Below are 15187 nucleotides of genomic sequence, written 5' to 3' on the forward strand. Positions count from 1 at the left end.
AACAATTATATACTCAGTTATCTAAATGAAACAAATACATGAGAATCTTAGTACTGTCGAAAATAACTGTTTAGTGATACCTTCTACGTCACAGAGTGATGCAAAATTGAAATCTTGGCTTAAAAATCTATTTCATGTGTGTAGAAAACAGACTTAAACTGTGGCTAAGTATCTCAATCATTTGCATAAACAAAATATAACACTAAGAAGTTTCTAAGAACAATTCTTTAATGTTCTGAAAATTAAATGCTTTCATCATTTGGTATAGGAATGATTTAATGAATGTCCTTCTGATATAACAAGCTTAAATTTTTTAGATTACAGTATTCTAAATAAAAGAAATCAAAATTTCTTTAGAGAGTTACTTCAAAAGAAAAAATTTAACTGAACCAAGGCAGAGAAAATATCAAAAAGCAGAAAAGACAAGGTAATAAGGACGCAGACCATGTCATGAAAACAGAAGCTTACGTCTACAACGAGAGCCACTTTTAGTAAGAGAGGGGTATGATGACGAACACCAGGGGAAGCAGGTTCCCAGAACGTCTAAAGCTCCCATCTCTGTTACAACTGTAAAAATAGAGAGAGCACAGTCAAATCTAAGGAATGATGTTACTAGGGATCAAAACAGGATAAAAAATAGCAAGTGGAGATAATTCCTTAAGCTATTGATAAAGCCCAGAGCAGACTGTAATAGTGTATGAAACTAGCTGGACAGTATGTTAGAACAACTTCAGTATTTGACCTAACAAAATAATATATAAATATTTTCTAGCATTTGCTTCCAAGAATATTTTTCCTTCACATGGGTATATATGACAATGAAAATATTTTGCTTGACAAGTATCTGTTAATGATAGTTCAAATACAGTTTATATAAGTACAATACACATTTGAATCATGCACATGTGCTGTTTTACTATATATCTCAGTGAGATATGATAGAAATTAATTCTCCTCTGAAAAAATTAAAAATTTGTAAAATGAAAATATTATTGGTGAAAGCCAACTTTACCTCAACAGGAAGTTTTGGTAAGCTTGTATGCAGGGTATAATTTTGATGGGAATAACCTCAACAGTTTTGTGGATGAAAATGGTCTTAGTGTTTTAGTTGGTCAGTCTCTTAAGTCATTTAACTAAGGTATTGTTGCAAGAGGAAGGGCAAATATGATTTTAAATTGCATCTAGAGAAATTATGAACACAAATCTAAAGAGGTTATAATGCCAATTCTGATAAAAGAGGTAACACATATAATTACACACACAGAGTGCAATGAATAAAAAATTCAAATTTCAAACACGAATGTTTGAATGAGTCAGGGTTCATTCAATAATAACTCATCATAAAGAAAGGTTTGTTGTAGTTCACACTGTATATTCTGAAAGTACTATATAATATATACTTGTAAGGATACTTGGTAACACATTTTTTGTTAGAAAACATTTCACAGTTCAGCAAAGATAAATGTGTTACCCAACTTATAGAGCTTAATATTCACTTGTGCCTATACTTTGATTTACATTGTTACACAAATAAAATGAGGCCTTATCTTGACAATATAAAATTATATTGGGATTCCCAATTTGATACTTTTTGGTCTTGTTCAAAAACTCAATACTAGCTTAAATGTCTTTGACACTAACCACTATTTTCCAAAATTTTCTCATGGTCCACCTTATTAAAATGTATTTATATTATGCAGAGTGAGACAAAAGTTACTATACAGTTGGTACTAAAAATTATAATTAAGACAACTGAAGCCAATTTCATTACTATTTGTTTCAAAGTAAGAGTTTATATCTTAAACAAAACAACTGTATAACAATGCCTAGTATAACTTACCATGAAATTTATATGCAGGCACCATCAAACTATCTATGTTTATTACTTATTAAGCTTGTATTTATTATTCTTTTGAGTAAATACTATGATAAACTTAAAAGATCACTCTTCATAGTCTTTAACTTACTGTATTCAGAGACTTCCCTCATGAAGTGAACAGCTAATCTCTTTAGAATGTCATTATGTTCTTCTGATACAAAAAGTCCAAGAAAAGTAGTAGATGTATAATGCTCTAGTCTAATCTGTTCTGGTAATTCTGACTGCAATTTCTGTATGACATGTTTTAGTGCATGGACTAAATGAGGTACACTGTCATCTGGAGCCTGTCAAAATAAACAAGGTGAAAATGAAAGTACAAAAATCAAAGAAAACAAATTGTGGTTTGAATCTACGTGTGTTGTGACATATACCTTTTTGTTCTTTTTAGATTCATATTTTCATGCTCATTCACATTACAGCAGAAAGATGAGTTAAGTAATAATAAAAATTAAAATATATATCTCTTTCCTTCTATGTGTTTTAGTTATGACTAAAAATGTTGTTTTTGCTGAAAGAAAAATAAATTATAAGTTTTAATGCCTTTTTGTTTTTTTCCTTTATATATATATATGTTTTAAAACATGTTTGACTGCACTATTCTATGTACACATCAATGCATGGGAAGATGCATATATCCAAGAACGTATTTGATAGTGATAAACAAACCTGAAAGAATGAACACAGAGTAATGTGGGGAAGGTAATTGTGAGCTCCATTTCTGCCACACTGAGCTTTAGATTTGGTGAAGAACTGATGTAGATGGTCAAGTAGATCTCCAGTTGGACATAGGTACAGAATATACTCTCTAGGTGTGCTATCATCTAGTGTAGTATCATTATAATGTGCAAGCAACCTATGTAAACGAATGGGATTTTGAAACCTTTAGCTGTTGGTTCAATAAAAATAAGAAAAACTAATAACTAAAATTATTTTTATATCTAACATGCATATACCATGTGTTACAATTTTAATATCTAAGCATTAGAATAAGTTAACAAAAACAAAACACAAATGCCAGATCCATGACCAAAGCAACTAAACAGCCACATGTTTGTGATGAAGAATTATAAACTTAGAAGTATCTATATGAAGATGCATCAGATAAATCTAACCATCTACATGTATATTTGAAGTAATCAATCTACTAAAGATTTCTGTAAGCATAATTACAACTAAAACAAGACCACATACAACCTGCTTAAGTATTTAAAAAATGATTACATTTGAAAGCCACAATATAAGCATGCACAATTTCAGGGTTTTGTTTGGAATTATCTTTTGAACATCTCAGATAATACTGTTCAAACTTAAGCAACCAGCTCACTTTTAAACCATTCGTTACTAGTGGGTTTGACAATCATATTGAGTAATTCTAAACTTATGTTTGCTAAAATACTCAAGTGTAAAAAAGTAACAACACAAAGAGAGTGAAATCATTCATTTTTATGTGAAATACACAAGGAACCTCAGGAGCAATTAGTGGTATTGTAATATTAATGATATTTTTGTTTAAATTTTTTTATGAAATGTTATAGACTCCATAACAAACAAAGATATGGGTGCACAAACAATTTGATGCATATAGTTGTTTTTTTTAAATATGTTTTGATGGAGTTATCTTTGTTGATAGTTCTAGGATTAAATTCAGTGTATTTATTATTAGGTCATTCCATAAGTAATGTTATTTTGTGGGAAAGGATAAGTTTAAATTCATATTTTGTGGCTATATGAAATTATTCTCAAAGTCATACAAGTTATATGGGATGACTCAATAGTGTTAAGTGTAAGCCAATTAATATTTTTACTAGTTTTTGTTTTATTTATTTTACAAGCCCCAATCATCATGGAGGTGTCAGAGGAACACATAAGGTGTATAACATTTTACGATTTCAGAAAAGGGTAAAATGCTACTAAAGCTATGCAAAGCATTCAAGAGGTGTACAGTAATAACATTCTAATTGTGTCAAAGATATTTCAATAAGTTTAGAACTAGTGACTGCAGTTTGACAGATGCAGCTCATGCTGGGCACCCTGTTGAGTTTGATAATGACCTGCTTCTAGCAACACTTGAGGAGGATTGTACTGTAACTGCTGAATAATTAGCCCAGAAACTCAATTCATCTCCTTCCATCCATCAATGCTTGCAACAAATTGGTAGAGTTTCAAAGTTGGAAAAATGGGTACCATATGAGTTGTCAGCTGGTAATCTAAAAGAACAAGTAGACATCTACACATCTCTTCAGTCTTATGAACTTCAAGCTTTGTTTTTGAACTGCCTAGTGACTGAAGATGAGAAATGGGTACTCTATCAAAATATTAAGTGCTGCTGGCAGTGGGTTAGCTCAGGAGAACCAGCCATACCACGGCCAAAGTAAACCTGTGCCCTAGAAAGGTGTTACTTAGTGTTTGGTGGGATAAAGGTGGTATAATACACTTTGAGTTGTTACAATCAAATTAGACAATCACTGCTGAAAGATACTGTCAGCAACTAGGATGACAAAACACTGCATTAAAAAAAAAAAAAGAAAAAAAGAGAGATCTCCTTTGATGAATAGAAAAAAAGAGTTTGTTTTCCACCATAACAATGCATGTCCTCACACTGCTAGGATCACTTACAGAAAAATTGAGCAGCTTGGCTGGAAGAAACTTCCCCATCCCCTTTATTCTCCTGATCTTGCTCCTTTAGATTACCATCTTTCTAGAAGCTTGCAACATCATTTGAATGAAAAACAGTTTACTTCTATGTATGAGTTAAAAATAGCCTTTGTTTCTTTTTTGTCTCAAAACCACCTGATTTTTATAAGCATGGTATTAAAAATCTTTTGAGATGTTGGCAGAATGTTATTTAAAGTGGTGGAAAATAAATAAATGATTAAAGTTGTTGAGTTCTTTTTTCTTTTAAATCTTAGTGTTACAAATCACAACATTTATGGGATGAGCTGATAATTCTCACAAATAGATTGGCAATTTTGTTGTGCTACCAGGCCATCATCTGATACAGTCCATAAAAATTGATTATAATATAATCTTAAAACAATTGGGAAAGATCACACTTGAATGTAATATAACATAATGATTAACCATAAAACCAGCTCTCATGCATCCTGCAGTGTGATGTCAGAATTATACAATACATAATATATAAAGATCAATATTAGTTACTTTTGTTTGAAATTGCAGTTCTTGATGGGTTATCACTTTTCTTAAGTGAAAAAACTCTAGTATTGGACTAATATACTTGTAAATATTTACTTCAAGTTTTAAAATTTACAGCATGTAAACTTTTTCTTATCTAAATACTCAACAACATAATAGTATTTTTAATATTTTAGTCAATCAAAATGACCTGGTAATCTGACACTTATTAAAGTCACTACAGTTTTTCAGCAAAATAAATTAATAACTTATAGTTCTAGCATGGTTCCAAGAAAAGTAGTTTCTAATTCTTCTTGAGGTAATTTTCAACTTTTTACTTAAGTCAAATGAATAGGGAACATCTGTTCAAAGGAAGTATGTTAAAATTATTAACAATAATAAAAATGTTTTAACAGTCTTAATGAACAATATTCACCTCATTCATTCTATAATATTTAGTAAACTTATGATTCTAGCTTTCCAAGTTTATTTTCTGTATTAAAATAAAATGTGGTAATGAAAACATAAAGTAATGACTTACAATGATACAAAACCTAAAATATGTATCACATGGCTGACTTTTATCTTCTGTTGTAATGTATCTCATAAAATGATAAAAATTCATATAGAAGAATTTAAGTGCTTTTTCATTATGAATGCAACACAATAAACAGTAATAAAGTAAATGTGTAACATGCTATACATATGATACACACTCCATCACTGTATGAAGTCTACTCTTAATTCTTTTGATTTGTCTTGTCTAGTTGTATTGATGAGAAGGTGAAATTCTCCAAAACCAGTGAATCAAACAACACATTTATTTTTTAAAACTATTCATGTATAGAATTATTTTTGGAAATTGCTAAATTATTAATTGTTAGGCTCACAAATTAATTACATTTAAATAATTAAATGGTCTCACGTAAGGCTTGGATAACTATAATAATTAAAGATGCTAATAACCAGAAACACTAATTTTCATAAGTTATGAATACTAATCGATTAAGTTGAACCACCAGGAATTAACTGGAAATAATAACAAGAAATCCAAATAGCAATATTTCAATGACTTGGACAATTGAAAAAATCAAAAACAGTGATAAATGAAAATAATTTCAATTTTTTATGTGACACTAATTGATGTAATCATAAATCAATTATATTAATTAGTGGAATTAACTACTTCAATGATAAAAAAGCCATTTATTTAATTATGTAATTTACAAGGTAAAATTTTGTATAATATATTCATTTTTAGTATAATACTATAGTAATTTGTGGTAACTCATATGATGGAGGCCAGACTCAGACCATGTGGGAGTACTGGGGTGAATACCACACCAGCCCCTTACATAATACATAACGTTTTTAACCAGACATTCATTTTCTCTGCTAATGCTTATTATTTGAACACATACTCACCATCAGGACATCACATTTTACTCCTGGCATTTGGACCCCATGGTCATTTTTTGAGCTTGGGATTCTTTGTGAAGAAATGTTTTAAAAAAAATGCCTGACCAAAAACACAAACCATTTATAAACTGAATTTAGTCTATGTTGAAAAGCTACATTTTCAGAGAAATTACTGTGTGTACAAATTAAAAAATCATTACAACTGACTATTAAAATATTTCTATAAAGGTTTAAAATATGTTAAGATAAAATTTTTTTTTCCATATTATACTGCATAACTTATGTTATTACCAATATTAATACTTTTATGCTATAATTAAAGTGTATACTTTTAAGTAGTAGTAACACATACCAGTCTGTTGCAAGCTGAACTCCTCTGTCACCTGTTGCAGCTAGTGCCTTTTCACTATCAAATAAAACATACAAACACATAAACAACAACCACATACAAGACATTTGGTTCCATGAAGTTATTAAAATTTGATCCCAACATCATAATAGCAGAGAAAACATATATTATCAAAATTAGGCATACATTAAGATTAATACAGATATTAGTAACATTCACATGTGAACTACATGAACCTAAAAACCATTACTATTGTTCAATCTCTTCTTACAGGTGTTACAAACACAACAGTCATATCATTTTTCAAGGCTCTCAGTGCATACCCACACTCATAAAAATTAAAGCAATTCTTTAATTTTAAGGAAAGCAGTGATTCCCTTTTCAAACTTTTGTAATGTACTTACCTTCACTAGTATTAACAAGTATTAGCTTTAGATATACACATGTAGAAGACTGTGGCTTATTAATATGCACAGATAAGTTATTTTGTTGTAAATATATAAATCAGCCATAACTGTATGAAAAATATCTGGAGTTTTAAACTAAAGTTTATGCTGCAGACAGATTCTGGTTATACAGTAGTATTATTCCTCTATGAGCTGTACATTTACAAAAATCTCCATAACAAGGTAGTAGGCTTAAGTGTCCTATTCAAATATTAAAAAAAACGTACAATTTAAAAAATTCTGGGCTTTAATTTAGGTTTGTTTGTTTTATTTGTTATGAGAATTATTGAGATTTGTATCATAACATTCCTTAAAAGCTGTTCATGCACATCTACCCTTCATTTTACAGAAATGTATAAATTTACCTATTATTATTATACTCCTGTAAAGTGTTTGCCTTCAATTTGCCATGTGATCCGGCATGGCCAAGTGTGTTAAGGTACTTGACTCGCAATCTGAGGGTCACGGGTTCGCATCCCCGTCACGCCAAACATGATCGCCCTTTCAGCCGTGGGGGCATTATAATGTGATGGTCAATCCCACTATTCATTGGTAAGAGTAGCCCAACAATTGGCAGTGGGTGGTGACGACTAACTGCTTTCCCTTTAGTATTATACTGCTAAATTAGGGAGGACCAGCGTAGGTAGCCCTCGAGTGGCTTTGTGCAAAATTTAAAAAACAAACAATTTACCAGTAACAACTCATACCATTAGTCAATAACCCTATTAGAGGAATGAAAAGTTTTAATTTAAGTCAAACCTGTCTTTTTTTCAAACCTTAAAAGTATGTCCTTTTATCCAATTATGCTTAGAATAAAACACAAAAAACTTCAAACCCTCAAAAAGTTCAGGATTTCATACCCTTCTTTCCTTAACCTTCATATAGTATTATTTTAAGATAACCCCTCCATTTCTGAAGATTTTTGGCATGATTGATAAAATAAAGGCCTCAGATTTTTCTGTGCCATTTGGTGAAGGCAACAAGATGAAAGTACACAACATTACAACTTGGATACAACAGCTGGGCTCTAGGTCAGAGTTGAAAATTTTATTTTCTAACAGGATGAATAAATTATGAAATAAATAGTTGTCAGCAGTAGTGGATGCCAGCACTTTAGATAAGTTTAAAAGGAAGAGTCATTAAATTCCTGTGTGTGTTTTCTTATAGCAAAACCACAATGGGCTATCTGCTGCACCAAGGGGAATCAAAACCCTGATTTTAGCATTGTAAATCCATAGACTTATTGCCGTACTAGAAGGGGATAATATTTAATTCCTGGGAAACAAAGAATAAATGTATATATTTAGTTCTTTTCAACAATGGATGTGTAGAAAGAGATTAAAATTGAAAGACCAAATAGTTCCTTGTTGTCCTTATTTTCCTTTTTCAGCTTGTGAAAAAATAGGAAAGAGTAATTGTTTTAATAAAAACTATTTTATGAAAGGTATTATATGGTAAAGGGTTAAATATCTTAAAACATGGAAACAAATCTTTTGCCATTTGGTTATGACTTATATTCACTCTAGATGTAAAATTATTTAATTCTTACTTAATTGGAATGAAAGGTTAAACTACTAATTGGAAAAATGAAATTAGCAGTATTAAACTTTTGAAGTATTTGAGGGTTTAAAACTAAATTTATTTTAGGTCTAACAGTATATCGGTATCAATGAAAGAATACAAAATGTGATGAAATTAAGTATAGAATGCATAACTTTATCAGAGTAAAACATACCAAAACACTTGTTTTTATGGCGTTAGTTACTGCTAATCACAAAATAAATTCTATCAGTATCGTATGAAAATTTACAGCAACTGTGGGGAAGGTACGACAAGATGTTCCTACAAAAATTAACTGGAAGGTATAAAGTATAAGTTGTGTATGTCAGAGACTAAGAGAAGGTATTAGATAAGTTAGCTTACGAGTATGACTATCGTATATATGAATTGTATGTTAGTCCTAAATTTGCCGGTATTCGGTGGAAAATAGCATACATTGAGACCTACATGGTGTCATATCATGTTTTAAACCATACAAACTTTTACCTGAGAAATATTTTGCATTGAAACATATAAATAAATATTAACATACGCCCTATGCTTCGGAAAACCCATTTGGAGCAAAATCTGAAGGGCTGATTGAGGCTGACGAGTACTTTTAGATAAAGTGACATTCTTTCGAACTGGTAAGGACGCCATTTTGAAGATCATATCTTTTTAAAACCGAATATTGTTATTCCGTGAAAAAATAATAATGTTCTCTTTCTTTGCCTTATCTGCTATTTTTCTATAGATCTATGATATGTACAATAATCCTCCAAATCGTTTATCTGAAGCTAGATTAATTCTTTCACACTAATACTTAAAACTGACTATGTTATTGATATTTAAATAATGTTTATTTATTTTCACTAGATGACACCGCTGTAGTAAAATGGCGGGTGTTTTGTTTGAAGATATGATGTCAGGGATATTGATCCAGAAGGCAAAAAAATTGAGAGGTGAGATAAATTTATTGATTTAAATTATTATTTATTTTAGTGATCTGAAGATTACACAAATATATTAAATGGTAAAATCGATAATTCTCCTTATCTCAAAATCATACATCGCACGTGTTTTGAGTGGTAATATCAGCATTACATAACACGAATTGATTAAAACGTAGTTTTGAAATAAGCATTTATTCTCTTAAGTGAAGCATTTAAGAGTCACCCGTGATGTATTATTAATGAATACTAAGATTGAGGTATGGACTGATTGGACTTGAGATAATCACGTTTTATTTTATTACTGCTAATATTGTAGTTATTTTTGTATACCTGTTACTATTGTGGGCGCCCACATAAATATTTTCAGGGTAGGTGCAAAACATATATGTATGAGAACAATTTTTACAGATAAAAAGAATGTGTGTTGTGTGTGCGTCAACGGAAAAACAATTTGCAGTTTTAATAAAAGAATATTAAAAATATTTACTTTATGATTTTAAGTTTACATCTTAACACGTGAAATTTTTGTGAAATGTAATGGGGGACTGATGCCTTGTCTTTCCCCTTCTGTGAAATATTTAACCATTCAAGGTTTTCCTTGCACTCCAGTCATCAAAAACAACCTTTAATTTTTCACGAAATCACTGGCTACTCCCATAAACTATTGTTAAGTGCCAGCCTGTATTGGTGTCAATGGCAACTCATTTCATAAGCCTTTGGAATAATAGGTTGCTCTAGATGTGGTAGATGCAAAAGGGTGAATAGAGCTCAAATGAAGGAGATAATAAATATTTATCAAATCAGGCATGATATAGGCAGGAGGATGTTTGATCAGATAAATGGGACAACAGTGATGGGTTGAATCCCCCTTGTTACATATCAAATTTTATGTTAACTGGTATCTAGCCTGTCTTTACCAAATATTTAACTTGTGTTCTCTGATCCTATTGTATTCAGAGGACTTTATTTTAATGATTTCCAAGATAACTATGTAAACTTCAAAATACATCTTTTATTTCTGTTTTTGCCTCTTTATATTTTGGTTAATAAACTACCTATAATTAACTGTTAGACTACTATTCAGACTGTGTGAGTCTGTATTGACAATTTGCATGTTATGTTAAAAAAAAGAATTGCATGTTTTATAATAATATTAATTAAATTTGTAGTAATATCTAATTGTAAGAATATATGAAAAACTAAAATATTTCAATTAAACTACTGCTGGTATTACAAGTTCTATGTAAGCTGTTGGAATTACATATATATTACAATTTATGTAGAAATCAATGGTAAATGACTGTACATAAAAACAATTTTATGTTTTCAATTTTCATTTACATATAAAAGTACATATAGCTTAAAACTAAGCTTCAAAACTTCTATCATGCATGTTGTTTTATGAATTCCTAAACTGCACCTTAAATTTAATATAATATTTATATAGTTTTGGTAAAAGTGAAGGCTTTAAACTAAATCTGTTTGTTCTGCTTGTATGATAATTGAAGAGTTATTGCTAGACTACCTTTTGTGATGATTTATTTTATAAATGTTTTTTACATTTGTCAAAATGATCAATATGGCTACTTTTTACAAGAACTGTTATACTTGCATTTTTCTCCATAGCGTGTGTGTAGAGAAATGTAATGAGAAATCTGTTATCACTCTGAGATTAAAGTTTCAGCATTCTAATTAATACAGAACATGATTGAAAAGGTTTTATCTGTAATTTCTTCTAAATAGCAAGAATATCTCATTGGTTTTTGATTTCAACAATGTTTTATTTCAAGATTATTATTTTTGTCTTTTTAAAATCATTATTTCATATATTTACTGGTTTCTGCATAAAAAAAAGCCATATGATAGTTGGTGATCTTGGGTTGTATAATTTAAAAAGGGAATTACATATGTGCAGTTGAACTAACTTTTATTAGGGTATTGGTTTTTGTACTTTACCAGATTCTTCTACTTTTAATATATAACTGTCAACTTCTTTTTCTTGTTAATTTTGTGATATTTATCTTGTATTTGATGTTTTACAAGTTTTTGGCATTAAAACCATAACTTCTAATGCAGCATCCAGTAAATTTCGAAACAATTTTATTAATTTCTTAAGAGATTAACTGTGTAAAAAAAGCAAGGTGACAAAGTTGTTCTGTGTTTAAAAATGGCTTCTCTCTCCAAGTAAAGACATCATTCTTATCAGCAAAATACTATTGGTCTAATCCTTTGGATCTGTATAGTAAATATTAAGGAAAAGTAAAGAATCCAGTATATTATCATACATTGCATCATAAAAAGAGAAGTTATTATATAAATTACCAGTTCTCAAAGAGAAAACATCTTGTTTATGAATGATCTAGTTCTAGGTTTCCAAAGTGGGCACTAGACATCTTTAGGTTCAAAGTTACCATATTAACCTTCGGAGTTCATATATGCAAATATACTTTACACCAAAACCTCTGTTGAAATTTTCATCACTAATTTGTGATGAGAAAGAATATATTGAAGGCACATCTTTCGTTTCTTTTGTCATTTCTTCGAGATATACACTTTTGAAGGATACCAAACTTTATATGCATACCTGTTGTCAAAATAGGGTAAATGGTAGTGAGAATGAGATTTATAACAGCTTAGATTTTTTAAATCTCACAGTTTCTTTAGCATCTAGTCTATTTTTAGCACTTTTCTATTCCTTGTGCAATAAGACCAAAGCTTAACACACTACTTCAAATGAGGTGCAGTTAGACATACTTAAATAAACATTGTTAAATTGTATCTCAGAATGGCTGGTATGGGTATTATCACTTTTACTGGTAAACAGAGAATAACGTTTCGACCTTCCTAGGTCATCTTCAGGTTAAGAAAGACAGAGTTTGAATGTGACCGTTGACATATTTTCTGTGAAATTATGTTGATAGTTTTGTGTGAAAATTCTTTGAAAAAGTTGTTTATACTCTTGCTCTTAAGACATGTCTGTCAATGGTCACATTCAAACTCTCTCTTTCTTAACCAGATGATGATCTAGAAATGTCCAAACGTTGTTCTCTCCTTATCAGTAAAAGTATTAATACCTATACCAGCCATTCTGAAATACATTGTTATTTCAAGTGGGTTTCTCTTCATCAAGAGTATTAAATTGTGATGTGTGCTGGTTGTCTGAATTTAGGACATCTGAGGTTTTACTGGCCTTCTTTGTTTTTGTTGTTGATGTACAGAATGGCCTTGTGCAACTTGCACTTTTGTATGCTTATATTATTAGTGAGCTAAAATTTTATATTTCAGACAACTTGCTAGCTTCAGTCAGCACAAATAAAATCCCTGTTTAAGACTGCTCTCTCTTTACATCATTCCAAACCTATATAACTATTCTAAACATCAGTCATACAACGTGTTTAGTAAGGGTGAACACAATTAGCCACAAGCAACGCTTTTTATCTACCGTATTGTGACCGTTCATATAAACTACGCTTCTTAATTGCCCCGAGACAATCGAAACGTCTCTGTTCCTGGAACTTACTGTCCATGGCGGATCCAGTGGTATGCCAAGTATAAATTTAAGCATTATTCACCAAAATATATTTTTATTTGTTTTCAAATAATGATGAAGTGGACTTATTAATGTAACAAAGTTATATCATAATTTTGTTAAATCTAATCTGATTTTAACCTTTGACAATGCCGAACTACGAACACTTACAAACTTTAATTCATTCTTTTAAGTCGGACACTCGTTACCCCCCCTTTTTTGTTTGAGGGGGAGTGGGGTGTTAGGTAAAACCTTTTACCAGAAAAGCTGACAAATTTTGTAAGAGCAATGATTACAATTAATAATAAAGTTTAAACTGTGAATAAAAAATAGAGACAGAAAATAAAATAGACCACCAAGGAATAAACAAGTAAAGAACTAAGTTTTATTTTGCTGTGAAATGATATTATTTGTTACAGCGGAGCAGGGTATCTCGCGAAAGGTCATACTCTGTAATTTTATTGAAAATAAGAAACTATTCAGTAAAACGTGTCCAGTGTTCGTAAACTTACTTGATCCAAGAGGTCTTTCGTTTTGTTTTTACAACTTATTATTTACTTTAGTAAACAGGGACATTTGAAAAATGAGACTTGTTCCGTGTATTTATAGCTTCAGGCGTTTATAATTAAATAAAAGGATGTATGATGTAGAAACACTAAGTTGGTATGCTTGGTGCCACTATTTTGAGATGTATGGAAGAGAATGGCTCAGTGTTTTCTACGAAATACGAGGTTACTAACTTTTCTTATCCATAAGACGAGTTTTTCCTTGAAGATTCCATCTACAATCAGATCCGGATCACCCCCAACTTTTTTTTTTCCTTCAGGAAAGGTATCTGTGAGTTTGTGTGGATTTGCTTTCTTTTCTGGATTCCCGACACCATTTTTGAAATATTTTAATACGACTTTACCGGTTGTTTTGTTTTGTGTATCGCTTAATTCAAACTGTCACTCAATTGTAGGACGAATTTGTCATTTTTCTACATTTTTCATAGAAAATGTAAATGTTTTTTCGTTTATACTTAATTTGTTTTGCATCTTATCATAAACATTGATTTTTGCAGTTAAAGGCATTTCATAAAAGCAAAAAAAAAAGGTTTAGTACAATGACAACAATCAGCCGACGTATGTCGTACAATTTCAAATGAAAAAGTTAACTTCTTTCTTTTTTTGTTTGTATTTTTATTATAGTAAAATCACATCGGGCTATCTGCTGTTTCTATCGAAGGGAATATAACCTTTCATTTTAGTGTTATAAATCCATAGACTTACCGGTGCTCCAGCGGGGGGACTTCTTTATTTCTTTTTTTGTACTTAGGGCTGTTTGTGAACACAGACCATGGATCGGTACTTTTCAAATGCAGAATCATTTCAGTTGTTTATATATTTATAACCGTTTGTACTGAAATACGTATTATTACCACTTATTTTGAAATAAAAATAACTGTTATATGTAAATATATCATTCCAGCTTTTAGATTTTATAATTAATCTGAATAGAATGTTTAGGAACTGTGATTGTATTCTCTAGATGGCGCTACTACTGACGACCCGATTACAGTGCTTGCAGATAAGCTTTTAACATATTTCGTATGTATGTTGATTTAAAATATGATGTAATAACGAGAATATCATTTATCAAATGAAGAAATTGTGCTATTATAAATTTAGACTGTCTTAGAGCTGTTACAGTGTCACTCCGCAAGCAAAGTTCCAATTTTATTTTTTTACACTTCTGAAAATGAGAGCATAAAACTACTGAAACATGTGGTCTTTTAAATGTTGACCATCGACCAAATAAAAATTGTTGTGCATTCTAAACGTTGATTGTGTTCTTATTTTAAAATATATTAAATGTGTTGCATTTAACCTCTTTTCGGAACTAAAATGTTATAATTGTCTTTATGAATTACAATGGTATACTGATTTTTTTAACGAG

General features: G+C 30.5%; 1 protein-coding gene and 1 long non-coding RNA gene across 7 annotated transcripts in view; one reads left to right on the forward strand and one right to left on the reverse strand.

Annotated features, from left to right (window-relative positions):
- LOC143255392 (ecdysteroid-phosphate phosphatase-like) overlaps nt 1-9454 on the reverse strand; it is a 35531-nt gene extending 26077 nt beyond the window's left edge. The window contains exons 1-5 of one of the 2 annotated variants that reach the window (XM_076510987.1): nt 9321-9454; nt 6786-6839; nt 2546-2732; nt 1968-2163; nt 469-567 (exon numbers count right to left, since the gene is read on the reverse strand). In XM_076510987.1, coding sequence (XP_076367102.1) covers nt 469-567; nt 1968-2163; nt 2546-2732; nt 6786-6839; nt 9321-9439 — 655 coding nt within the window. In that variant the 5' untranslated portion in view covers nt 9440-9454. The remainder of the gene's footprint in view (nt 1-468; nt 568-1967; nt 2164-2545; nt 2733-6785; nt 6840-9320) is intronic. The other variant, XM_076510988.1, reaches the window with a different exon arrangement.
- A 202-nt stretch (nt 9455-9656) lies between these two features.
- Nucleotides 9657-15187, forward strand: part of LOC143255396 (uncharacterized) — a 71155-nt gene continuing 65624 nt past the window's right edge. For 2 of the 5 annotated variants that reach the window (XR_013030584.1, XR_013030588.1), the window contains exon 1: nt 9657-9729. This is a non-coding gene — a long non-coding RNA (uncharacterized LOC143255396). The remainder of the gene's footprint in view (nt 9730-15187) is intronic. The other 3 variants (XR_013030596.1, XR_013030590.1, XR_013030587.1) reach the window with 3 other exon arrangements.

The sequence above is a fragment of the Tachypleus tridentatus genome, chromosome 7, assembly GCF_004210375.1.
Source record: "Tachypleus tridentatus isolate NWPU-2018 chromosome 7, ASM421037v1, whole genome shotgun sequence".
Lineage (NCBI taxonomy): Eukaryota > Metazoa > Arthropoda > Merostomata > Xiphosura > Limulidae > Tachypleus > Tachypleus tridentatus.